The sequence below is a fragment of the Panulirus ornatus genome, chromosome 6 (assembly GCF_036320965.1).
Source record: "Panulirus ornatus isolate Po-2019 chromosome 6, ASM3632096v1, whole genome shotgun sequence".
Taxonomy (NCBI): domain Eukaryota; kingdom Metazoa; phylum Arthropoda; class Malacostraca; order Decapoda; family Palinuridae; genus Panulirus; species Panulirus ornatus.
In genome coordinates this window covers 9,555,953-9,583,716 of record NC_092229.1, presented here as the reverse complement: position 1 = coordinate 9,583,716, position 27,764 = coordinate 9,555,953, and the positions used below count along the sequence as shown (strand labels likewise).

The 27,764-nt window shown below is 43.5% G+C and overlaps 2 protein-coding genes across 6 annotated transcripts in view; both read left to right on the top strand.

The window, feature by feature from the left end:
• Nucleotides 1-27,764, top strand: part of dnc (phosphodiesterase dunce) — a 1,419,595-nt gene that overhangs the window by 1,080,662 nt on the left and 311,169 nt on the right. The window lies entirely within an intron of this gene.
• The window catches only part of LOC139749256 (uncharacterized), an 88,997-nt gene that overhangs the window by 8,414 nt on the left and 52,819 nt on the right, over nt 1-27,764 (top strand). Inside the window, exon 2 of the mRNA XM_071662992.1 lies at nt 22,208-22,451. Within this exon, the coding sequence (XP_071519093.1) occupies nt 22,247-22,451 (205 nt within the window). The 5' untranslated portion in view covers nt 22,208-22,246. The remainder of the gene's footprint in view (nt 1-22,207; nt 22,452-27,764) is intronic.

Below are 27,764 nucleotides of genomic sequence, written 5' to 3'. Positions count from 1 at the left end.
CCTTACCTGTACGTACAGCATATCTGGTTATAATTCCTTACCTGTACGTACAGTATATCTGGTTATAATTCCTTACCTGTACGTACAGTATATCTGGTTATAATTCCTTACCTGTACGTACAGTATATCTGTTTATAATTCCTTACCTGTACGTACAGTATATCTGGTTATAATTCCTTACCTGTACGTACAGTATATCTGGTTATAATTCCTTACCTGTACGTACAGTATATCTGGTTATAATTCCTTACCTGTACGTACAGTATATCTGGTTATAATTCCTTACCTGTACGTACAGTATATCTGGTTATAATTCCTTACCTGTACGTACAGTATATCTGGTTATAGTTACACCCACATAATGGTACTCCTTCCTACATGTGTGTACTTCCTTCACACGTTACTTCTAGTTACAAGATTACCCCAGCATCTCTATAATTACCCCAGCATCTCTCTATAATTGCCCCAGCATCTCTATAATTACCCCAGCATCTCTCTATAATTGCCCCAGCATCTCTATAATTACCCCAGCATCTCTATAATACCCCAGCATCTCTCTATGATTACCCCATCATCTCTATAATTACCTCATCATCTCTATGATTACCCCAATCATCTCTATAATTACCCCATCATCTCTGCTGTAGCAAGGTAATGTGGTCTTTTGTGAAGTGATAAGTTGTTTGATAAGACTAAAGTGACCAGCCTTTTTCACTGGCCTTGTGATATAATATTACACTTGCTGGTAACACAAACTGATCATCATAGTGATGTATATATATGTTAGCTCTCACTTATATTCCAACCAAATGGTTATCTCACAACTGAGACGGTTATCTCACAACTGAGACGGTTATCTCACAACTGAGACGGTTACCTCTCACCCGAGACGGTTACCTCTCACCGGAGACGGTGACCTCTCACCGGAGACGGTTACCTCTCACCGGAGACGGTTACCTCTCACCGGAGACGGTTACCTCTCACCCGAGACGGTTAGTGTTTGTGGCATGTTTTCTCGTGCCATGTTCATTAATTTGTTAACCAGTAGATGGTGACAGTGATGGTAAGCATATAACCACGTTAGTAGGAAGGTAAGTGGCGAGGTCCTGGCCACTGGGTGAGAGGGGAGGGGGCCCCTGTGGCCAGAGAGTGAGTGGGGGAGGCGTCGGCCAGTAGGTGAGGGGGGGGGGCTGTGAGCAGTGAGTGAGTGAGTGGGGAGGCCTCGGCAAGTGGGTGAGACGGTGGACCCCTGTGGGCAGTGAATGTGTGGGAAGGCCCCAGCCAGAGGGTGTGTGGGGAGGCCCTAACCAGAGGATGTGTGGGGAGGCCCTAACCAGAGGATGTGTGGGGAGGCCCCAGCCAGAGGATGTGTGGGAAGGCCCCAGCCAGAGGATGTGTGGGGAGGCCCCAGCCAGAGGGTGTGTGGGGAGGCCCTAACCAGAGGATGTGTGGGGAGGCCCTAACCAGAGGATGTGTGGGAAGGCCCCAGCCAGAGGGTGTGTGGGGAGGCCCCAGCCAGAGGATGTGTGGGGAGGCCCCAGCCAGAGGGTGTGTGGGGAGGCCCTAACCAGAGGATGTGTGGGGAGGCCCTAACCAGAGGATGTGTGGGGAGGCCCCAGCCAGAGGATGTGTGGGAAGACCCCAGCCAGAGGATGTGTGGGAAGGCCCCAGCCAGAGGATGTGTGGGGAGGCCCCAGCCAGAGGATGTGTGGGGAGGCCCTTACCAGAGGATGTGTGGGGAGGCCCCAGCCAGAGGATGTGTGGGAAGGCCCCAGCCAGAGGATGTGTGGGGAGACCCCAGCCAGAGGATGTGTGGGGAGGCCCCAGCCAGAGGGTGTGTGGGGAGGCCCTAACCAGAGGATGTGTGGGGAGGCCCCAGCCAGAGGATGTGTGGGGAGACCCTAACCAGAGGATGTGTGGGGAGGCCCCAGCCAGAGGATGTGTGGGAAGACCCCAGCCAGAGGATGTGTGGGGAGGCCCCAGCCAGAGGGTGTGTGGGGAGACCCTAACCAGAGGATGTGTGGGGAGGCCCCAGCCAGAGGATGTGTGGGGAGACCCCAGCCAGAGGATGTGTGGGGAGGCCCTAACCAGAGGATGTGTGGGGAGGCCCTAACCAGAGGGTGTGTGGGGAGGCCCCAGCCAGAGGGTGTGTGGGGAGGCCCCAGCCAGAGGATGTGTGGGAAGACCCCAGCCAGAGGATGTGTGGGGAGGCCCTAACCAGAGGATGTGTGGGAAGGCCCCAGCTAGAGGATGTGTGGGGAGGCCCCAGCCAGAGGATGTGTGGGAAGACCCCAGCCAGAGGATGTGTGGGGAGGCACCAGCCAGAGGATGTGTGGGAAGGCCCCAGCTAGAGGATGTGTGGGGAGGCCCTAACCAGAGGATGTGTGGGAAGGCCCCAGCTAGAGGATGTGTGGGGAGGCCCTAACCAGAGGATGTGTGGAAAGACCCCAGCCAGAGGATGTGTGGGGAGGCCCCAGCCAGAGGATGTGTGGGAAGGCCCCAGCCAGAGGATGTGTAGGGAGACCCTAACCAGAGGGTGTGTGGGAAGACCCCAGCCAGAGGATGTGTGGGAAGACCCCAGCCAGAGGATGTGTGGGAAGGCCCCAGCTAGAGGATGTGTGGGGAGGCCCTAACCAGAGGGTGTGTGGGGAGGCCCCGATCAGAGGGTGTGTGGGGAGACCCCAGCCAGAGGATGTGTGGGGAGGCCCCAGCCAGAGGATGTGTAGGGAGACCCTAACCAGAGGATGTGTGGGGAGGCCCTAACCAGAGGGTGTGTGGGGAGGCCCCGATCAGAGGGTGTGTGGGGAGGCCCCAGCCAGAGGATGTGTGGGGAGGCCCCAGCCAGAGGATGTGTAGGGAGACCCTAACCAGAGGGTGTGTGGGGAGGCCCTAACCAGAGGGTGTGTGGGGAGGCCCCGATCAGAGGGTGTGTGGGGAGGCCCCAGCCAGAGGATGTGTGGGGAGGCCCCAGCCAGAGGATGTGTAGGGAGACCCTAACCAGAGGATGTGTGGGAAGACCCCAGCCAGAGGATGTGTGGGAAGACCCCAGCCAGAGGATGTGTGGGAAGGCCCCAGCTAGAGGATGTGTGGGGAGGCCCTAACCAGAGGGTGTGTGGGGAGGCCCCGATCAGAGGGTGTGTGGGGAGACCCAGACCAGTGAGTGAGGGAGGAGTCATTAGCCGCATGGTGTGTGGGGAAGCCCTGGCTAGTGCAGGAAAACTCCTGACATTGTTGGTGGCCTCACAGTGACAGTACTTCCGTCGGAAAGTATGAGTAAGAGTTCATGTGGTACCAGGGAACGCCAGTATGGTCATCCGGGAAGGCCAATTTTGAGTGTCCGGGAAGGTTAAGGTTAATCATATGGGAAGGTCAAGCCTGATTACCCGGGAAGGCCAAGGATGATCATCTAGGAGGGCCATTTGTGATTGTCCGGGAAGGTTAAGCGTGATCACCCAGCAAGTTTAGGTGTGATCGTCTGAGAAGGTCGAGTGAGATCATTTAGGATAAATCAAGTGTCATCGTATGGGAAGATGAAGTTGGATCATCGCAAAGGTAAAGTGTGATCATTCGGAAAGGCCCAGTGTCATTATCCGGGAAAGTCAAGTGTGACCATCTGAGAAGGTCAAGCGTCCTCATGTAGGAAGGTCAAACGTCATCATCTGGATAGGTTGTGTGATCATCCGAGAAGGTGAAGCATAATGACGACTTCAAACACTGAATTCCTCCACATTCGTCTGCTCTACTCCTTCTCTCACTCGATCCACATCTCGTCTCGTCAAAAGTTCCTCAGTAACTCAGCCTTGGTTGGACAGGATATCTCATTGGGGTAGACGAAATTTGGTTCAAATCAATGCCTCCAAGAACCAGTTTCTACTCATCTTTCTGTCGACAATTCCTGATAACTTTACTTTCATCTTTGACGGTTCTGTTATTCCACTTTTTGACTCAATGAACATACTTGGTATCACTGTTAAATCTACCTTTTATTGGAAATCCCTGATTACGGAAATAGCTAAGTCTGTCCAAAAACAAATGTTAATCTTGTTTATATGTCGAAATTTCTTTTCTTCCGAACTGTTACTTCATTAATACAAATGATTGATCCGTCCTTGTATGGAGGACTGCTTTCACGTCTGGGATGGTTATAACTCTTCATCCTACTTGACAGAGTTTCAGTCGAAAGCGGTCCGACCTACATACATAAACTCTCCCAGGTTAACTTGACCCGCTTGATTTGCTACGCAGTGTTGGTTCGCTTTCCCTCTTCTATAGATAGTGTATTTTTCCTCTTCATAGCTGATTGCTTGTGTGCCCCCACCATTCCCTAGACCAAGCAGTACTCGGCATGTTGCAGCGTCACTTGATTGCTGTGGAGCCGTTGAAAATTCAAAGGTGGGCTGTTTTGATAACTGTTTCTTTCCGTACAATTCGAAGCTTTGGAACTATTATCCTCTCATGTCTTTCTTGGTAACATTGACCCGGCACATGTTAAGACAGGTTTTTCACGTCCTCGACAATCCGTGAATACTTTCCCATGTTTCTTCTTTTCCCCTTCCATTCGCCTATCTACATTGCAGTTAAGGCCTGCCCTTGATGTGAAGGTTTGTCCATGATTGGAGGCTCCATCGTAAAGAAGAGAGAAAAAAGTTATGTTTGGTTTTAAGACGGTGGAAGACCAGGCAGTTAAGGCATAGTTTAGAGTGGGGCAGATTAATTGCTTGTAAAGGTTACTAAGGAATTCTTTTTTCGTCCAAATCTAGTGCCAGTTAGCATTGTGAGGGCATTCAGTGTGTGCGTTAAATATTGTAGGGAGCGCTTATCATGCTTGTGTCGTATGTGAAGCCTAGAATGGTTGAAGTTTTGTTCTCTTGGATTCAAGGTGACTATAGGGTGTCAGGTGGATCCGTCTGTGGGGTTAAACAATATGATTAACGACCTCTTTGGAGATGCAGACATGAGATTGTGGGTGTCATTGTACCAGTTGTGTAATATAGTCTTGCATGTTTGTTGTTTGCTATTGTGGTGTCAGGATGTCATGTGATTGTGTAATCGACTGCAAATTAAAGGGCCATGTTGTAGTTTGCAGGAGGTATTGGGAGATCATGCAGGAAGAGACTGAAGAAGATTAGAGACAGAAAGGCTCCTTTTGTAATTTCATTGCGTAGTTGGTAGCCTCCATGAGGTGAAACCATTATGAGTGACTGGCGTGGCGGCTGGCAATGAAATTGGCTAATGACTTTCTATCGCTGTGTTAGAGGATTGTGTCAAGTATGTCTTGTGTGAGGATGTGTCTAGGAACTGTGTCTGATGCTTGCTATGGACGAGGATGTGTCAAGTATGTCTTGTGTGAGGATGTCAGGGAACAGTGTCTGATGCTTGCTATGGACGAGGATGTTTCAAGTATGTCTTGTGTGAGGGTGTGTCAGGGAACAGTGTTTAATACTTTGTTGATGTTTGTGCATCTTACAAATCCATATGCTTTCTCTACATATTTCTCAAACACATTTCTTTAAAGCAAAGCAAACACCTGATCCACACACCCTCTACCATTTCTAGAACCACACTGCTCTTCCCCAGTCTGATGCTCTGTACATGCCTTCACCCTCTCAATCAATACCATCCTATACATCTTACGAGGCATGGTCAACAAACTTGTGCCCCAGAATTTTGAACGCTTGCCTTTATCTCCCTTGCCTTTATACAGTGGCAGTATACATGCTTTCTGCCAATCCTCAGACACTTCATGATGAATATAAACATCGAATATCCTTACCAACCAATCAACAACACAGTCACTCCCTCTCTTAACTAATCCAACTGCATACCATCCACTCCAGCCGCCTTGCAGGATTGCATCTCCGCAAGGCTTTCACCACCTCTTCTTTCTTCACCAAGCCACTTTCCATGAATCTCTCACCTCGCATACCACCCCGACCAAATCGCCGTACATATGCCACTTTCTCATCATACATATTTAACTATTCAAAATATTCATTCCATCGCCTCACTTCATCACTACCTGTTAATATTTCCCCTTTTGCCCCGCTCACCCATGTTTCCATTTGTTCTCGTCTTTCGCACATTATTTACCTCCTTCCAAAACATCTTTTATTCTGCCTAAAGTTTAATGATACTCTCTCTAACTCTTATTTGCCCTCTTTTTCAACCCATGCAAGCTCCTCTTGACCTCCTTCCGCTTTCGGGCGCTGAGTAGCCTTAGAAGTTCCAGTGCTTGGCTTATAAGCCTAAATTCTATAATCCAGTCCTGCCGCTTTCTCTTATACATCTCCCAGTCATTTGCTCTCCTTCCCAGTAAGTACTGCCCAAACGCCTTTTCTTTTTCGCTAGCAACTTTACTTCTTCATCCCACCACTCACTACCCTTTCTAACCTGCCCAACTTCTACCTTTCGCATGTCACATGCATCTCTTGCACATGTCGTCACTGCTTCTCAAAATACCTCTCATTCCTCACCCACTCTTTTCGCTTCATTTACTATCACCTTTTGCCATTCTACACTCAGTCTCTGCTGGAATTTTCTTCATGCAAGTCTCCTTTTCAAGCTCACTTACTCTCACCACTCTTCTCCCAAACATTCTTTCCTCTTTTTCGAAAACCTCTACAAATCTTCACCTTCGCCTCCACAGAATAATGATCAGATTAGACATCCCACCAGCTGCCCCTCTCAGCACATTTACATCCAAAAGTCTCTTTTTTGCATGCTCATCAGTTAATATGTAATCTAACTGATAATGCCTATTGACCATTTTTCGTACTCGCATACGTCTATTCTTTTTAAACCAGGCATTCCCAGTCTTTTTTCAGCACACAACTCCACAAGCTCTTCACCATTTCTATTAATAACACTGAATACTTCTGCGCCCCAATTATACCCTCAACTGCCCCATTACATACCGTTGCATTTAGATTACCCGTCGCTAATGCCCGGTCTTGTGCACCAAAACTGCTGACACACTCAACTGCTCCCAAAACACTTGCCTCTCATGATCTCTCTGCTCATGACTAGGTGCATAAGCACCAATAATCACCCATCTCTCGCCATCCACTTTCAGTTTAACCTACATCAATCTAGAATTTACTTTTATGCACTATATCACACCTCCTACAACTGCTTCAGGAGTAGTGCTCTTCCTTACCTCTTGGACTCTCACCAACCCCTGACTTTACTTCCCATGCATTTCCATGCCATTCTTCCCCTTTACCCTTGAGCTTCGTTTCACTCAGCCAGAACATCAGGGTTTCTTTCCACAAACAAGGAAGGAAGTGAATAGGAAGGAGAAGGAAATGTTCGTTCCCGACTTTTGTAAGGCCAACTTTGCGGGGCTACGTAGATACCTTGCTTGTGTTGATTTGGTGGGAATAAATGAAAGTGGGGTGGGCAGTGTGGGGTGAGGTCAGTCAGGTGACTCAGATCAGCTTAGCTGTAGTTTTAAGTCCAGTGTGCGTGAGGCAAGGCAGAGTATCACCAGCGTGGAAGTTTCCATAGAAAGGTCCCAGGTAACACTGAATTAGAGATAAGAATTGAAGATTCAGTACAGGCAGTATAGGACTGACCCAATGGCTAGATAATAGAATAAAACACCGTATAGGGCTGAAATAGGGTTTGTACTAGGTAAAACGGGGGAAACACAATTTGCTGATCAACCAACCCAAATTAAGAGAATGGTAAAATCAGAGATTAGGAAGGCTATTTGAAATTACGAAATTAATATAGGTAACGAAGCAAAAAACAATGCCAAAGGATTTTTTTCAAATGTGCAGAACGAAGATTAGGGAGGACATTGGACCTATCAAATCGCATTCTGGTAGATTAATTGATAATGAAATTGAAATGTGTGAAGTTTTAAATACTCATTTCATATCACTATTTACGCAGGAGAAGAATACAAACATTCCGGTTCCAGAGCAAATTTACAGGGGGACGAAAGCGGGAAGGTATGCGATTTGAAAATAGATTTGATAATTTGAAACGACTAGAATAGAATGATTAAGAGTAAACCAGAGTCCTGTGCCAGATGATATTTATGCGAAGGTCTTGAAAGAATGTAAGGAGGAAGCAAGTGTCCCACTTTTAAATGTGTTTAAACAGTTTCTGGAATCAGGCGTACTTCCAAAGCAATGGAGGACAACAAATGTCGTTCCCACTTTTAAGAAAGGGAATAGATCCACTGCCTCTGATTATCGTCCTGTCAGTTGGACATCTATTGTGGGGAAATTTCTCGAAACAATTGTAGCGGACCAAACACTTGGTGAGTCATGATATGAGGGATTCTCAACATGGGAGTACTTAAGGCAAGTCATGTCTCAGTAACCTTCTCTCCTTCTTTAGTAAAGTACTTGAAACTGTTGGTCAGGGTAAGAGTTATGATATTGTATACTTACGTAAGGCTTTTGACAGAGTATCTCATGATTATCTGCTGAGAAAAATAGCGGCGCACGGCATCGGCGTTGTGTATTTATTTGAATTAGGTGGTGGCTCACTGACAGAAAACCAGAGGTATGTATGTTACATGGGACTTGGGCAATGTAGCCAGTGGTGTTCCTCAGGGGTCACTCTTGGGGCCGCTTGTGTTCTTTATATATATATATATATATATATATATATATATATATATATATATATATATATATATATATATAATTGACAGGCGTGCGAAAGAGAGACTTTTGGATGTTAATGTGCTGAGAGGTGCAACTGGAGGGATGTCTGATCATTATCTTGTGGAGGCTAAGGTGAAGATTAGTATGGGTTTTCAGAAAAGAGGAGTGAATGTTGGGGTGAAGAAGGTGGTGAGAGTGAGTGAGCTTGGGAAGGAGACCTGTGTGGGGAAGTACCAGGAGAGACTGTGTACAGAATGGAATAAGGTGAGAACAATGGAAGTAAGGGGAGTGGGGGAGGAATGGGATGTATTTAGGGAATCAGTGATGGATTGCGCAAAAGATGCTTGTGGCATGAGAAGAGTGGGAGGTGGGCTGTTTAGAAAGGGTAGTGAGTGGTGGGATGAAGAAGTAAGAGTATTAGTGAAAGAGAAGAGAGAGGCATTTGGACGATTTTTGCAGGGAAAAAATGCAATTGAGTGGGAGAAGTATAAAAGAAAGAGACAGGAGGTCAAGAGAAAGGTGCAAGAGGTGAAAAAAAGGGCAAATGAGAGTTGGGGTGAGAGACTATCAGTAAATTTTAGGGAGAATAAAAAGATGTTCTGGAAGGAGGTAAATAGGGTGCGTAAGACAAGGGAGCAAATGGGAACTTCAGTGAAGGGCGTAAATGGGGAGGTGATAACAAGTAGCGGTGATGTGAGAAGGAGATGGAATGAGTATTTTGAAGGTTTGTTGAATGTGTCTGATGACAGAGTGGCAGATATAGGGTGTTTTGGTCGAGGTGGTGTGCAAAGTGAGAGGGTTAGGGAAAATGATTTGGTAAACAGAGAAGAGGTAGTAAAAGCTTTGCGGAAGATGAAAGCCGGCAAGGCAGCAGGTTTGGATGGTATTGCAGTGGAATTTATTAAAAAAGGGGGTGACTGTATTGTTGACTGGTTGGTAAGGTTATTTAATGTATGTATGACTCATGGTGAGGTGCCTGAGGATTGGCGGAATGCGTGCATAGTGCCATTGTACAAAGGCAAAGGGGATAAGAGTGAGTGCTCAAATTACAGAGGTATAAGTTTGTTGAGTATTCCTGGTAAATTATATGGGAGGGTATTGATTGAGAGGGTGAAGGCATGTACAGAGCATCAGATTGGGGAAGAGCAGTGCGGTTTCAGAAGTGGTAGAGGATGTGTGGATCAGGTGTTTGCTTTGAAGAATGTATGTGAGAAATACTTAGAAAAGCAATTGGATTTGTATGTAGCATTTATGGATCTGGAGAAGGCATATGATAGAGTTGATAGAGATGCTCTGTGGAAGGTATTAAGAATATATGGTGTGGGAGGCAAGTTGTTAGAAGCAGTGAAAAGTTTTTATCGAGGATGTAAGGCGTGTGTACGTGTAGGAAGAGAGGAAAGTGATTGGTTCTCAGTGAATGTAGGTTTGCGGCAGGGGTGTGTGATGTCTCCATGGTTGTTTAATTTGTTTATAGATGGGGTTGTTAGGGAGGTAAATGCAAGAGTCCTGGAAAGAGGGGCAAGTATGAAGTCTGTTGTGGATGAGAGAGCTTGGGAAGTGAGTCAGTTGTTGTTCGCTGATGATACAGCGCTGGTGGCTGATTCATGTGAGAAACTGCAGAAGCTGGTGACTGAGTTTGGTAAAGTGTGTGGAAGAAGAAAGTTAAGAGTAAATGTGAATAAGAGCAAGGTTATTAGGTACAGTAGGGTTGAGGGTCAAGTCAATTGGGAGGTGAGTTTGAATGGAGAAAAACTGGAGGAAGTGAAGTGTTTTAGATATCTGGGAGTGGATCTGTCAGCGGATGGAACCATGGAAGCGGAAGTGGATCATAGGGTGGGGGAGGGGGCGAAAATTTTGGGAGCCTTGAAAAATGTGTGGAAGTCGAGAACATTATCTCGGAAAGCAAAAATGGGTATGTTTGAAGGAATAGTGGTTCCAACAATGTTGTATGGTTGCGAGGCGTGGGCTATGGATAGAGATGTGCGCAGTAGGATGGATGTGCTGGAAATGAGATGTTTGAGGACAATGTGTGGTGTGAGGTGGTTTGATCGAGTAAGTAACGTAAGGGTAAGAGAGATGTGTGGAAATAAAAAGAGCGTGGTTGAGAGAGCAGAAGAGGGTGTTTTGAAATGGTTTGGGCACATGGAGAGAATGAGTGAGGAAAGATTGACCAAGAGGATATATGTGTCGGAGGTGGAGGGAACGAGGAGAAGAGGGAGACCAAATTGGAGGTGGAAAGATGGAGTGAAAAAGATTTTGTGTGATCGGGGCCTGAACATGCAGGAGGGTGAAAGGAGGGCAAGGAATAGAGTGAATTGGAGCGATGTGGTATACAGGGGTTGACGTGCTGTCAGTGGATTGAATCAAGGCATGTGAAGCGTCTGGGGTAAACCATGGAAAGCTGTGTAGGTATGTATATTTGCGTGTGTGGACGCATGTACATGTGTAGGGGGGGGGGTTGGGCCATTTCTTTCGTCTGTTTCCTTGCGCTACCTCGCAAACGCGGGAGACAGCGACAAAGTATAAAAAAAAAAAAAAAAAATATATATATATATATATATATATATATATATATATATATATATATATATATATATATATATATATATATTTTTTTTTTTTTTTTTTTCTTTGCTTTGTCGCTGTCTCCCGCGTTTGCGAGGTAGCGCAAGGAAACAGACGAAAGAAATGGCCCAACCCACCCCATACACATGTATATACATACGTCCACACACGCAAATATACATACCTACACAGCTTTCCATGGTTTACCCCAGACGCTTCACATGCCCTGATTCAACCCACTGACAGCACGTCAACCCCGGTATACCACATCGATCCAATTCACTCTATTCCTTGCACGCCTTTCACCCTCCTGCATGTTCAGGCCCCGATCACTCAAAATCTTTTTCACTCCATCTTTCCACCTCCAATTTGGTCTCCCACTTCTCCTCATTCCCTCCACCTCTGACACATATATCCTCTTGGTCAATCTTTCCTCACTCATTCTCTCCATGTGACCAAACCATTTCAAAACACCCTCTTCTGCTCTCTCATCCACACTCTTTTTATTTCCACACATCTCTCTTACCCTTACATTACTTACTCGATCAAACCACCTCACACCACATATTGTCCTCAAACATCTCATTTCCAGCACATCCACCCTCCTGCGCACAACTCTATCCATAGCCACGCCTCGCAACCATACAACATTGTTGGAACCACTATTCCTTCAAACATACCCATTTTTGCTTTCCGAGATAATGTTCTCGACTTCCAAACATTCTTCAAGGCTCTCAGGATTTTCGCCCCCTCCCCCACCCTATGATTCACTTCCGCTTCCATGGTTCCATCCGCTGCCAGATCCACTCCCAGATATCTAAAACACTTTACTTCCTCCAGTTTTTCTCCATTCAAACTCACCTCCCAATTGACTTGACCCTCAACCCTACTGTACCTAATAACCTTGCTCTTATTCACATTTACTCTTAACTTTCTTCTTTCACACACTTTACCAAACTCAGTCACCAGCTTCTGCAGTTTCTTTCATGAATCAGCCACCACGCTGTATCATCAGCGAACAACAACTAACTCACTTCCCAAGCTCTCTCATCCACAACAGACTGCATACTTGCCCCTCTTTCCAAAACTCTTGCATTCACCTCCCTAACAACCCCATCCATAAACAAATTAAACAACCATGGAGACATCACACACCCCTGCCGCAAACCTACATTCACTGAGAACCAATCACTTTCCTCTCTTCCTACACGTACACACGCCTTACATCCTCAATAAAAACTTTTCACTGCTTCTAACAACTTGCCTCCCACACCATATATTCCTAAAACCTTCCACAGAGCATCTCTATCAACTCTATCATATGCCTTCTCCAGATCCATAAATGCTACATACAAATCCATTTGTTTTTCTAAGTATTTCTCACATACATTCTTCAAAGCAAACACCTGATCCACACATCCTCTACCACTTCTGAAACCACACTGCTCTTCCCCAATCTGATGCTCTGTACATGCCTTCACCCTCTCAATCAATACCCTCCCATATAATTTACCAGGAATACTCAACAAACTTATACCTCTGTAATTTGAGCACTCACTCTTATCCCCTTTGCCTTTGTACAATGGCACTATGCAAGCATTCCGCCAATCCTCAGGCACCTCACCATGAATCATACATACATTAAATAACCTTACCAACCAGTCAACAATACAGTCACCCCCTTTTCTAATAAATTCCACTGCAATACCATCCAAACCTGCTGCCTTGCTGGCTTTCATCTTCCGTAAAGCTTTTACTACCTCTTCTCTATTTACCAAATCATTTTCCCTAACCCTCTCACTTTGCACACCACCTCGACCAAAACACTCTATATCTGCCACTCTATCATCGGACACATTCAACAAACCTTCAAAATACTCACTCCATCTCCTTCTCACATCACCACTACTTATTGTCACCTCCCCATTAGCCCCCTTCTCTGAAGTTCCCATTTGCTCCCTTGTCTTACGCACTTTATTTACCTCCTTCCAAAACATCTTTTTATTCTCCCTGAAATTTAATGATGCTCTCTCACCCCAACTCTCATTTGCCCTCTTTTTCACCTCTTGCACCTTTCTCTTGACCTCCTGCCTCTTTCTTTTATACATCTCCCACTCATTTGCATTTTTTCCCTGCAAAAATCGTCCAAATGCCTCTCTCTTCTCTTTCACTAATAATCTTACTTCTTCATCCCACCACTCACTACCTTTTCTAATCAACCCACCTCCCACGCTTCTCATGCCACAAGCATCTTTTGCGCAAGCCATCACTGCTTCCCTAAATACATCCCATTCCTCCCCCACTCCCCTTACCTCCTTTGTTGTCACCTTTTTCCATTCTGTACTCAGTATCTCCTGGTACTTCCTCACACAAGTCTCCTTCCCAAGCTCACTTACTCTCACCACTCTCTTCACCCCAACATTCTCTCTTCTTTTCTGAAAACCCCCACAAATCTTCACCTTCGCCTTCACAAGATAATGATCAGACATCCCTCCAGTTGCACCTCTCAGGACATTAACATCCAAAAGTCTCTCTCGTGCGTCTATCAATTAACACGTAATCCAATAACGCTCTCTGGCCATCTCTCCTACTTACATACGTATACTTATGTATATCTCGCTTTTTAAACCAGGTATTCCAAATCACCAGTCCTTTTTCAGCACAGAAATCTACAAGCTCCTCACCATTTCTATTTACAACACTGAACACCCAATGTACACCAATTATTCCCTCAACTGCCACATTACTCACCTTTGCATTCAAATCACCCATTACTATAACCCGGTCTTGTGCATCAAAACCACTAATACACTAATTCAGCTGCTCCCAAAACACTTGGCTCTCATGATCTTTCTTCTCATGCCCAGGTGCATATTCACCAATAATCACCCATCTCTCTCCATCAACTTTCAGTTTTACCCATATCAATCTAGAATTTACTTTCTTACACTATCACATACTGCCACAACTCCTGATTCAGGAGTAGTGCTACTCCTTCCCTTGCTCTTGTCCTCTCACTAACCCCTGACTTTACTCCCAAGACATTCCCAAACCACTCTTCCCCTTTACCCTTGAGCTTCGTTTCACTCAGAGCCAAAACATCCAGGTTCCTTTCCTCAAACATACTACCTATCTCTCCTTTTTTCTCATCTTGGTTACATCCACACACATTTAGACACCCCAATCTGAGCCTTCGAGGAGGATGAGCACTCCTTGCGTGACTCATTCTTTTGTTTCCCCTATTAGAAAGTTAAAATACAAGGAGGGGAGGGTTTCTGGCCCTCCGCTCCCGTCCCCTTTAGTCGCCTTCTACGACACGTGAGGAATGCTTGGGAAGTACTCTTTCTCCCCTATCCCCAGGGATATATATATATATATATATATATATATATATATATATATATATATATATATATATATATATATATATATATATATAATCAACGATTTGGATATGACAATAACCAGCGCCTTTAGTAAATTGGCCGATGTACTAAAATAGGGGCCGTAATTGACTCATGAAAATTCAGTGAATTTGCAGACTTAAATAGAATATCAGAATGGGCGGGTACATGGAGAATGGAATTCATCATAACAGATGCAGACCACCCAGTGTGGGTAAATACAGGAACACTGCTTACAAATTGGACAATATTACTATTGGTGAAAGAGAATGCTAAAGATTTAGGGTTACTGATGAGCAAGGATCTTAAGCCACGGTAAAAATGTATCAAAGTATGTAATGAGGCTAATAGGATGTTAGGATTCATTATTAGGACTGTCAGCAAGAAAACTCATAGAGTATTATTACAACTTTATCATGTGTTGTTGAGACCACACTTGGATTATGCGGTACAGTTTTGGGCTCCATACTATGCAGCTGATATAGATTGGAGAGAGAGAGAGAGAGAGAGAGAGAGAGAGAGAGAGAGAGAGAGAGAGAGAGAGAGAGAGAGAGAGCATAAGGGCGAATGACGAAAGTGATCCCTGGAATTAGACACCTCACTTATGAAGAAAGGTTAAAAAGACTGAATTTACACACACTTGAGAGGAGGAGGGCTAGAGGGAATATGATTGAAGTTTTGAATGGGTGAAGGCCATTAATAAAGGTAACATGAACAAGGGTCATAGAATGGCGCCACAGGATAGGACAAGAAATAATGGATTTAAATTAAAAAAAAATAGATTCAGGGGGGACGTGGGTAAATATTGGTGTACCAAATACAGAATTGGAAGCTACGTGGGTCTTTAAGGTAGCTTTAAACGAAGGTTGGATGTGTATGATTATGGGTTGAGGCGGTTGGTTGTAGGGTGGAGAGAGTGCCTAGCATGGGCCAATAGACATCTTGCAGTGTCATCACTTCTTAGGTTAAGTTCGTGCTCGCGAGCGCCTGTGGTCCAGTGTAGTACATCAAGGCTTCTGTTTTCTTGCCAATGTTTTAGTGTAATCGTATTTTCTATTAGATGCTGACCAGTGCTATGGATGGTGTTGCAGATGTAACTTAGGGCCTCCTTTTTGAAGATGAAGTGTGAAACGTCGACTGAGTGAAGACTGTAGTAGTCATAACAACGTTGTTTGGAAGTTTACAATCTGCCCAGTTGAAGGCGTTGGCTGGAATACTAGAAACATGTTTGGCCCACAGGTATTGATGGAGTATTATTAACATGCATGAACCACAGGTGTTGGCTGGAGTACTAGTAACATGCATGGACCACAGGTGTTAGCTAGAGTACTAGTAACATGCATGGACCACAGGTGATGGCCGAAGTACTAGTAACATGCATGGACCACAGGTGTTGGCTGAAGTACTAGTAACATGCATGGACCACAGGTATTGGCTGAGGTACTAGTAACATGCATGGACCACAGGTGTTGGCTGAAGTACTTGTAACATGCATAGAGCACAGGTGTTGGCTGAAGTACTAGTAACATGCATGGACCACAGGTATTGGCTGAGGTACTAGTAACATGCATGGACCACAGGTGTTGGCTGAAGTACTAGTAACATACATGGACCACAGGTGTTGGCTGAAGTACTAGTAACATGCATGGACCACAGGTGTTGGCTGAAGTACTTGTAACATGCATGGACCACAGGTGTTGGCTGAAGTACTAGTAACATGCATGGACCACAGGTGTTGGCTGTAGTACTTGTAACATGCACGGACCACAGGTGTTGGCTGAAGTACTAGTAAGATGCATGGACAGCAGGTATTGGCTGAATTACTAGTTACATGCATGGACCACAGGGGTTGGGTGAAGTACTAGTAACATACATGGACCACAGGTGTAGGCTAGAGTACTAGTAACATGCATGGACCACAGGTGTTGGTTAGAGTACTAGTAAAACGCATGGATCACAGGTATTGGCTGGAGTACTAGTAACATGCATGGACCACAAGTGTTAGCTGAAGTACTAGTAACATGCATGGACCACAAGTGTTGGCTGAAGCACTAGTAACATGCATGGACCACAGGTGTTGGCTGTAGTACTTATAACATACATGGACCACAGGTGTTGGCTGTAGTACTTATAACATACATGGACCACAGGTGTTGGCTGGAGTTCTAGTAACATGCATGGACCACAGGTGTTGGATGAAGTACAAGTAACCTGCATGGACCACAGGTGTTGGCTGAAGTACAAGTAACCTGCATGAACCACAGGTGTTGGCTGGAGTATTTGTATCATGCATGGACCACAGGTGTTAGCTGGAGTACTAGTAATATGCATGGATCACAGGTATTGGCTGGAGTTCTAGTAACTTGCATGGACGACAGGTATTGGCTAGAATATTAGTAACATGCATGGATCACAGGTATTAACTGCAGTGCTAGTAACATGCATGGACTACAAATGTTGGTTTGGAGTACTGGTAAGATGCATGGAACACAGATGTTGGTTGGAATACTAGTAAGATGCATGGACCACAGATGTTGGCTGAAGTACTAGTAACATGCATGGACCACAGGTGTTGGCTGGAGTATTTGTATCATGCATGGGCCACAGGTGTTGGTTAGAGTACTAGTAAAACGCATGGATTACCGGTACTGGCTGAAGTACTAGTAACATGCATGGACCACAAGTGTTGACTGAAGTACTAGTAACATGCATGGACCACAGGTGTTGCCTGTATCAGTAATATGCATGGACTACAGGTGGTGGCTGAAGTACTAGTAACATGCATGGACCACAGGTGGTGGCTGAAGTCCTAGTAACATGCATGGACCACAGGTTTTGGCTGAACTACTAGTAACATGCATGGACCACAGGTGTTGGCTGAAGTCGTAGTAACATGCATGGACCACAGGTTTTGGCTGGAGTACTAGTAACATGCACGGACCACAGGTGTTGGCTGAAGTACTAGTAACATGCATGGACCACAGTTATTGGCCGGAGTATGTGTAACATGCATGGTGGAGTACTAGTAACATGCATGGACCACAGGTGTTGGCTGGAGTACTAATAACATGCATGGACCACAGGTGTTGGCTGGAGTACTAATAACATGCTTTGCTTGGACCACAGGTGTTGGCTGGAGTATGTGTAACATGCATGGGCCACAGATATTGGCTGAAGTACTAGTAACATGGATGGACCACAAGTATTGTCTGGAGTATGTGTAACATGCATGGGCCACAGGTATTGGCTGGAGTACTAGTAACATGCATGGACCACAAGTATTGGCTGGAGTATGTGTAACATGCATGGACCACAGGTGTTGGCTGGAGTACTAGTAACATTCATGGACCACAGGTGTTGGCTAGAGTGCTAGTAACATGCATGGACCACAAGTATTGGCTGGAGTATGTGTAACATGCATGGGCCTCAGGTATTGGCTGGAGTACTAGTAACATCCATGGACCACAAGTGTTGGCTGAAGTACTAGTAACATGCATAGGCCACAGGTATTGGCTGGAGTACTAGTAACGTGCATGGACCACAAGTGTTGGCTTGAGTAGTAGTAACATGAATGATCCACAGATGTCAGTTGAAGTACTAGCAACATGGATGGACCACAGGTGTTGGCTTGAGTACTAGTAATATGCATGGACGTCAGGTATTGGCTAAAGTACTAGTAACATGCATGGGTCACAGGTATTGGCTGGAGTACTAGTAACATGCATGGACCACAGGTGTTGGCTGGAGTACTAATAACATGCTTAGACCACAGGTGTTGGTTGGAGTATGTGTAACATGCATGGGCCACAGGTATTGGCTGAAGTACTAGTAACATGCCTCGACCACAAGTATTGGCTGGAGTTTGTGTAACATGCTTGGGCAACAGGTATTGGCTGGAGTACTAGTAACATGCATGGACCACAAGTATTGGCTGGAGTATGTGTAACATGCATGGACCACAGGTGTTGGCTGGAGTACTAGTAACATTCATGGACCACAGGTGTTGGCTGGAGTACTAGTAAAATACATGGACCACAAGTATTGGCTGGAGTATGTGTAACATGCATGGGCCACAGGTATTGGCTGGAGTACTAGTATTATGCATGGACCACAGGTGTTGGCTGAAGTACTAGTAACATGCATGGGCCACAGGTATTGGCTGGAGTACTAGTAACATGCATGGACCACAAATTTTGGCTTGAGTAGTAGTAACATGAATGATCCACAGATGTTAGTTGGAGTACTAGCAACATGGATGGACCACAGGTCTTGGCTGGAGCACTAGTAGTATGCATGGACATCAGGTGTTGGCTAAAGTACTAGTAACATGCATGGACCACAGGTGTTGGCTGGAGTACTTGTAACATGCATGGACCACAGGTGTTGGCTGAAGTACTAGTAACATGCATGGATCACATGTGTTGGCTAGAGTACTGGTAACTTACATGGACTACAGGTGTTGGCTGGAGTACTAGTAACATGCATGGACCCCAGGTGTTAGCTGTAGAACTAGTAACATGTATTAACTACAGTGTTGGCTGGAGTTGTAGTAACATGCATGAACCACAGGTGCTGGCTGTAGAACTAGTAACTTGCATTACCTACGGTGTTGGCTGGAATTGTAGTAATATGCATGGACCGCAGGTGTTGGCTGGAGCACTAGTAACATGCATGGACTGCAGGTATTGGCTGGTATACTGGTAACTTACATGGACTACAGGTGTTGGCTGAAGTACTAGTAACATGCATGGACCACAGGTGTTGTCTAGATTACTAGTAACACACATGGATCACAGGCATTGGCTGAAGTACTAGTAACATGCATGGACCACAGGTGTTGGCTGGAGCACTAGTAACATGCTTGGACTGCAGGTATTGGCTGATGTACTGGTAACTTACATGGACCACAGATGTTGGCTGAAGTACTAGTAACATGCATGGACCACAGGTGTTGGCTAGATTACTAGTAACACACATGGATCACAGGTGTTAGCTAGAGTATTAGTAATATGCATGGATTTCAGGTTTTTGGCTGGAGTACTAGTAACATGCATGGACCATAGGTATTGGCTGAAATGCTGTTAACATGCATTGACCACAGGTGTTGGCTGGAGTGCTAATAACATGCATGGGTCACAGAAACTGGTTGGAGTGCTATTTACGTGCCTGGACCAAAGGTGTAGGTTGGCATACTTGTAACATGCGTGGGCCACAAGTGTGTGCTGGAGTATGAATACCATGCATGTCTGGAGTATTAGTAATATACATGGACCACATGTATTGACTGGAGTACTTGTAACATGCATGGACCTCAGGTGTTGTCGGAGTACTAGCAACATACATGGATCACAGTTGTGTGCTGGATTAATAGTAACATGCATGGACCACAGATTATAGCTGGAGTTCTAGTAACATGCATTACCATAGGTATTAACTGGAGCACTACTGACAACCTTGGACCGGAGATGTTGGCTAGAGTACAAGTAACATACATGGACTACAAGTGTTGGCTGTGGTAGCAGTAACATGCATGAGCTGCAGATGTTGTCAGGAGTACTAATAACATTCCTGAACCACATATGTTGACTGGAGCATAAGTAATATACATAAAACACTGATACTAGTTGGAGGACTAGTGAAACACTGACTTGAACAGTGATGAACTGTCAACATCACACTGTTGGCATAAAGCTGTTGATGCCACGGGTTTAGTGCCATCAAGCTGTAGACATCACAGTGTTAATGTTCTCAGAGTGTTGACACCAAAGTGCTGGTGGTAGAAACCTGTTCATCACCACAGGGATGATGCTATCAGACTGTCAGTACCACTGCTGGTGCCATCAAACTGTCACCACCTCATTGTTCATGCTCTCATACTGTTAACACCACATTGCTTGTAGTATCAAACTCGACACAGTAGTGCTGATGCTATTAAACTTTCAATACCGCATTACTGTTGCTATTAAGCTGGAAGTTACAGAAATGGTAAAAAGTACTGCCAACAGAGAGTGGACCATTATTTTTGCCTCTTCATTGTTTACACAGTGTTTATGTCCACTGGCCTTACACTTCCTACCTACAGATATTTGTGTTGCTAGCATATCCTGGGAGAATGTTAAGGATGATTTTCTCCATTGTTATTCATCTGTCCTGCATGATTGTACTCATAACTTGGAAATTCTGAATCAGATACTTTGAAGCTCATCGTAGGTATTTTCTTTTCAGCATCTAAAGAATTGAATGGCATAAAGTCCATAACACGAGTTTGGGTTTTTCCTTGGTTATGTACCTTATAGAAGGTTTAACCTAAAACTTAATCTGACTCATATCTTCAAGAAAGGTCTGCCTTTGCATATGGAAGTTAGCAGAGATAACTTTTGATGTTATTAGAAACCAGTTCCAGCCAGTATCTGTGCTGCAATGTAACAACACAAGTGTTCCAGGGTACATTTTTCTTCTGTATAGGTCAGAACAGTGAGAAGAAAAAGCTTGTGTGTATCATACATCTTGAGTGGTAGATTAGGCACAAATTTTATCTTGAGGTTTTTTTTATGTCTATAGAAACCCTTTGTGAAGATCGAGATTTCAGTGGTAATTGGTTAGTGAGGATACACGCAAGATGGTTGCAGCTACAATGAATGATCAACCACTTGGCCACTTAGGCCACTTACTACCCAGCAAATTATTAGTTGTTGATGATGATGATGGATGCATAGATTTATGTTGGTGTAGGTGGTTGTAGTGATGGTGACAGTCGCATATGTTGATTTCGAAATATTTTTTCTGTTGTGACTGACAAGGCATGAGGAAGAGATGCCCTAAGCAAGGTGGACAGGTGAGAGAGGGTAGTGAATGGTGGGTTAAGGAAGTAAAGTTACTGGTGAAGACAAAGGAGAGGTGTACGGGCATTATTTCAGGGAAGGAGTGCTAATGATCGGTATATTTACAAGAGAAAGCGACTGGAGGGCTAAAAAAGAGGGTCAATGAGGGTTGGGGTAATATCAGTAAACTTCAAGGAGCATAAAATGTTTTGCAGGGAAGTTGATTGAGTGACACAAACAACTGTAATACCTTAATCATTTTTAGCCCTCTTGTGTGCTGTGTTGAAAGCTTTGCCTCATAGGGAACTTTAATCATTGATGAGCTTATGACATAATAGAAGGAGTCTTTTCACCTGTAATTCATCATCAGAGGTTGAAGTTACTGATGACCAGTGGGGCCAGGTTCGCTAGTTTCCTAGCATATAAATTAATATGTAGCTTCCTGCAATAGAACTAATTCAGATTTGTAGTTTGGGATGTGTGTGTTTAGAATTTTTTCCCTAGCCCTCTCTCTTTGTCTCTTTCTAACTCATGAGCTTTTCTGCATCTCAGTGATCATCTGTGGATTTCTTTTGAAACTTGAGACATCAACTGTGTAGTGTATTCTCTTCTGAATGATACATACGCATGTATTGATGAAGGAAATACAGTATTTAGTACCACTTTCATAATTTCGATTTTCCAATTTATATGTGTCAGGGTTTAAGATCATGGCTGACCTTATTTTTCCATGAAATTTTTTTTTTGAGGATGGCACTAAGTTTAATATAGTAATTTATTTGATATTGTTTTCTAGAATTTTGCACCAGAGCACAAGTAAATACTTAGGCAAAAAATGGGTCACACTAGCCACATGAACCACTCGAGCATGAACCACTCTGGCATGGACCACATGGACCACTCTGTCATGGACCACATGGATCACTCTGACATGAGCCCCTCAGACCATGGAGGACATGACATGACGATTGCAGCAATCAACACAACAACCAAAGCAATTATGGATGCAGTTCATACTGGATTGAAGATGGTTGATTCTGGTTTGTAGACCAATGTAAACAGTGTAATGAGATTACAATTCTTACATTAAGTTTGTAGTGAAATGTGTCCTTTGTAACATTATTGATCTGTCAGCTTTCTTTTGGCTAGGATATAGGATATAAATGATGCCAGTTTGCCCTTTAAATCTTAACCATGTATGGAATTCAAATTATCAATGGAGTCTTAACTACCCAAGCTATACATTCTGAATTTTCTTGTCTTTGTTTGACAAAAAAGGGTTTCTTTATTGAAGCTGCATATATAGATGCCAGGTGTCACCTGCAACTCTAAGTAGTATGCAGGAATATCCACATGGCTCAGTTACTTAGAGAAAACCATGGTGGGAGTACCCAGCATGTGCACTCAATTTGGTCTCCTACCATGTTAGGCAGTGTAAAGAAGCAAGATTTTCCTAGAGCTCAGTTGATGATAACAGTTTGCTATCTTATCTAGACATATCAGGAAACCATAAGAGGAAAACTGGAGGATGATGCATTGGGTCAGTGAGTTTGCAGTGGATTTAAATGGCTTTAACATGCCAAGATTCAGATGCTTAAGCATTGTGTCAGGTTAAATGTCAGTTATATTGTGTGAATTCTTGTTTTTTAATGTTCCTATTATTCATCAAGCTCAAACAAATACTTTGATGCAGTCAGAACTAAAAGGGTTAAAGTTAAAATGAGGTCAAGTGTGTAAGAAAGGTGTTTTTGATGGTTAGGAACTTGGGTTGGGTGTTTGATTAATTGTTCCAGAATGATAAAGAGGAAAATAAAAGGCCTCTGCTCCACCAGGGTCTTACAGGTTAGAGTCTAACCAATGTTTGTGGTTTTACATTGAAATCTCCAAGGTGACCTCTTCTTCCAACCCATGGTTCAACAATTTCTGATCTGAGGCCATTCAGGCAAGGAATTAGGCATATCAGGCTTGGAAAACTCTCCTTCCTCTGACTCCTATTTAGCATTTATCACTGCCCATAATCATTACAAGTATATCATCTGAGAGGCAAAATGTTCTTCTGAGAGGTCTTTCTGGTCTTTGGCTCAGGGCAATAGTAAAAATTTTTCTCTACCTTTCCTTCACTTTTAGTTCTTTGGTTCCTGTTTCCCCTCTAACTCTACCTTGGATGACTCTAATCTTCCTTCACCCCCCCCCCCCCCCCCCCCCCCCCGATTCTTCTCTCACTTATCCAATATCCCTTCCAGTCACTTTTTTTATGAACTGTCTGAAAAGTGCTTCTCTCTTTAGACACAAGCAAAGCAACTGGTTCTGATGGCATCCATTCCCATTTATTAAAAGAGTATGCCTCTGAACTTGCACATATTCTTGCCTGTTTGTTCTGTTTCTATCTAAAAAACAGAATTATCCCATTTTTCTTGGAAGCATGTGTTGGCACACCCCATTCCTAAGGGTGGTGGCATTTTTAACTCCTCTAACTATCATCCTGTTGCTTTGACATCTATCACTTCCAAAGTCTTTAAATCCCTCCTCAACTCCCATATCCTCAGGTAGCTAGAATCTTACAGTCTTCTTTCTGATCACCAGTAAGATAGTATCTTACTAATGTCTGGTCATCATCCATGAAAGATTTTGGGGATTTTTGACAGAGTGTGGCATTGGGGTCTCAGTTTTAAGCTCCCCTCTTTCAGCTTCCTTCCCTTACTTTGTCTCCTTATTTCTAGCTACCATTCTGGCTGATCTATCTCCATGGTTGTTGATGGATCAACCTCTCCCCCTTTCTCCATCATCAATGATGTCCCTCAGGGTTCTATTCTGTCCTTACACTTTTCTCCTTTTTATCCTTGATTTTCTTTCTTTCACAAATAACGAGATATACTCTTATGCTGACAACTCAGCACTACATTCCTTCAAATCCTTCAATTCTGCTCCTACTTTCACTAAATCTACATCTTGTCTCGGCACAACTTTCTCAGTAAACTTAGATTTGGACAGGATTTCTAAGTGGGGTGGATGAAAGCTGTTTAAGTTTCATGCCTTCAAGACCCAGTTTCTTTCCTTTTCTTTTTTGAAAATTCATTTTAACTTTCCTCTCACCTTCAACAGTACTGTTATTCCACCTCTTGACTTGGTGAACATACTTTGGATTACTGTGACGAACTCTCTGTCTTGGAAACCTTGCATTACAGAAATAGCTAAGTCTGCTTCTAAGAAACTTGGAGTCCTGTTTCCTTTTCCTCCAGACCTTTGTTCTGTATATGCATAGGATTTATCCGTCCTTGTATGGAGTGCTGCTCTCCCATCTTCGGTGGTTCTAGCTCTGCATTCACACTTGACAGTCACAAATTTTCCAGTTTACAAACACTCCCAGGTTAACTTCAAAACTTGACCTGCTTGCTCAATGCTGCAATGTTGGTTCACTTTCCATCTTCTACAGGAACTACTTTGGTTTTTACTCTAGAGAGCTGGCTGCTTGAGTAACCCTGCTACTAGCTAGACCATGCAATACTTGGCAAGCTGCAAAATGATATGATTATTGTGTGGCCATTAGCAACTCAAGGGTGGGCCATTTTGATGACTGTTTCTTTCCTTCCTTACACCTAAAAGCTTTGGAACTCTCCACCCTCTCATGTATTTTCCAATAACTATGATTTGGCACATTTAATTTTTTTTTCTTACTTCCTCCAAAATTCATAAATACTTTCCCTTAGCTCTTCCTTTTTTTCTTTCATTAACCTGTCAATATTTCAGTTTTTAAGGCCCGGCCATAATGTGAACTTTTGTCCATGAATGGAACCTCCAACAAGAGAACAAAAAGAATCATATGATGTTTAACAGATTGAAGGTTAGAATTTAGGTCATGAATGTTATAGAAATGCATAGAAAAAGAGCCTGATCTACAAGCTGTATCATTGGATGTGGGATGGACCCCAGTCACATGATGACAATTAAGTGGGTCCTGCAATGGGTCAGACTCCATTATCCACTAGAATGATGTTATGATAGTACATTTTTAATTTTTTTAACATTTATTGTACAGTTTCATGTTATGGCCTATGATTTTTGTATCTTTGCATCTTGTAAGGATCTGTCCATTAGCAATAGAGTAGAGATTTTGAGGAGATAGCATCAAAGTTAGGAAACCGAAGATCCACAAGGGATTATAGTTGGAGATCTGACAGTGCAAAGAAGCAGCCTTGGATAGGAAGGTTATACAGAAAATAAAAGATTAGGGAAAGAGGTAAACAGATGGTGTTCTACAGAGATCAGTTATAGTGGGTTTGGAAAAACTCCTTCCTATGACTCTCATTCAGCATTAATCACTGTCCATGATCATTGTGGGTTTGTTGTCTGTAAACCATAGCATTCCTCCTTATTCACTAATAGTTCTGTCTGGTCTTTAGCGAAGGCTATCCATGACAACCTCTGTCACTCTACCTTTCCTTCACTTTTCCATTCTGATTGTACTATAACAGTCTTTCCCATAGATAAAGCAAGTCTCTTTGCTTCTTGTTTCTCCTCTAACTTTATCTTAGATGACTATTATTCCTTCATCACCTGATGCTCTCCTTACTAGTTCTATGCTCTTTGTAATCTCTTTTTGAACTATGTGAAAAGCGTTTTTCTCTCTAAATCCAAGCAAAGCTTATGGACCTGATGGTATCCACCCATGTGTACTGAAAGAATGTGCCTCCAGACTTGCACTTGTGCTCGCTCATCTGTTCTGTTTCTGTTTAATAAGTAGAATTTTCCTTTCTTCTTGGAAGCATTCATTGGTACAATCTATCCCTAAGAAGGGTGAGTGTTCTAACCCCTCCAACTATCATCCAGTTGCTCTGATACCTAGGAGTCCCCCTCAACTCCCATATCCTTGGACATCATGAATCACATTCTCTCTGATCACCAGTATGTTTTCTTTGAGTCAAAATCCTCTGCTGATATTCTCGGCTATCTAACTTATACCTAGTCTTCATCCCTGAAAGATCTTTGGGAATCCCATGTAGTTACTCTGAATATATCCAAAGCCTTTGACAGGGTGTGGCATTGGGGTCTTATCTCTGAGCTCCCTTGTCATAGGATTTATTTATTAGTCTGGGATTCGTCTTGGTAGCTTGATGCTGCACTCTCTCTCCATTTTGTCTGTTTCTTTTTTCAAGTAGGATGACCAAAACTTAACACGGTATTCAAAATGGGAATGAATCAGTGAGCAGTAAAGAATAAGGGTGATTTCCCTAGACTTAAATTCGAAAGCTGTTCCCATGAAAACAAGAATCTTGTTTTCTCTTTTTACTGCTTCTGTGCACTACTTGATTGGCTTTAGATTGCCAGATATTTTTACGACCGTCTTTTTCTTCATTAACCATTTGCAGTTCAACAGAATTCTTACTGTAGCATACAATTTTTGTGTTTACTACCAATATGTAAAATATAGCACTGTTCAGCATCGAAATTCATTTGCCTTCAGTGAGCCCTGTCCATCAGTTTATTCATATCAGTTTAAAACTGCAGATGTTCAAGTTCATTTGCAAATGTATTTCCCAGCTTCGTATCATCTGTGAATTTTGATATTTTACAATGGAGCCTAATGTCAATATCATGAATATATTTGAAAAAGAGAACTGGTCTTAAAATTGATTCTTGTAGCACACCACTTGTTATGTCTTAACTATTCTAAGGCTCGACTATTAATCACAACTCTTTGTTTATGGCCAGTCAAACAGTTTCCTGTCCACAGAAGTACAACCCCATTATTACCATGTAACTTAGTTTTTGCTGATAACCTCTAAATAGGAGCCTTATCAAATGCTTTTCAAAAATGTAGATAGATGACATCAGCTGCTTTACTCTCATCATACATGTAAATAATACAATAACTGAAATCAAGTATTTGTCAGATGTGAGTGATTTCATCAAAAACCTTGCTGAGAATTGTTTGTTAATTGTTCATGATCAGTTAAACTAGTTTTCATTTCCTTGAGTGGCCTCTCACCTCATGACACCTCCTCTGGTTTTAAAATTAATTGTTTAATTTCTTTACTTTCATCTCCAAGTGTGTTAATTATTATCCTATATTTTGATATTTCAACCAACATTTCCAAACTTTTTCTTTGGTGAGTCACAGGTTGGGGAGGGGCGAAGGTTCTAGGAGCGATGAAGAATGTGTGGAGAGAGAGAACGTTATCTCGGAGAGCAAAAATGGGTATGTTTGAAGGAATAGTAGTTCCAACAATATTATATGGTTGTGAGGTGTGGGCTATAGATAGGTTTGTATGGAGGAGGGTGGATGTGTTGGAAATGAAATGTTTAAGGACAATATGTGGTGTGAGGTGGATTGACCAAGTAAGTAATGAAAGGGT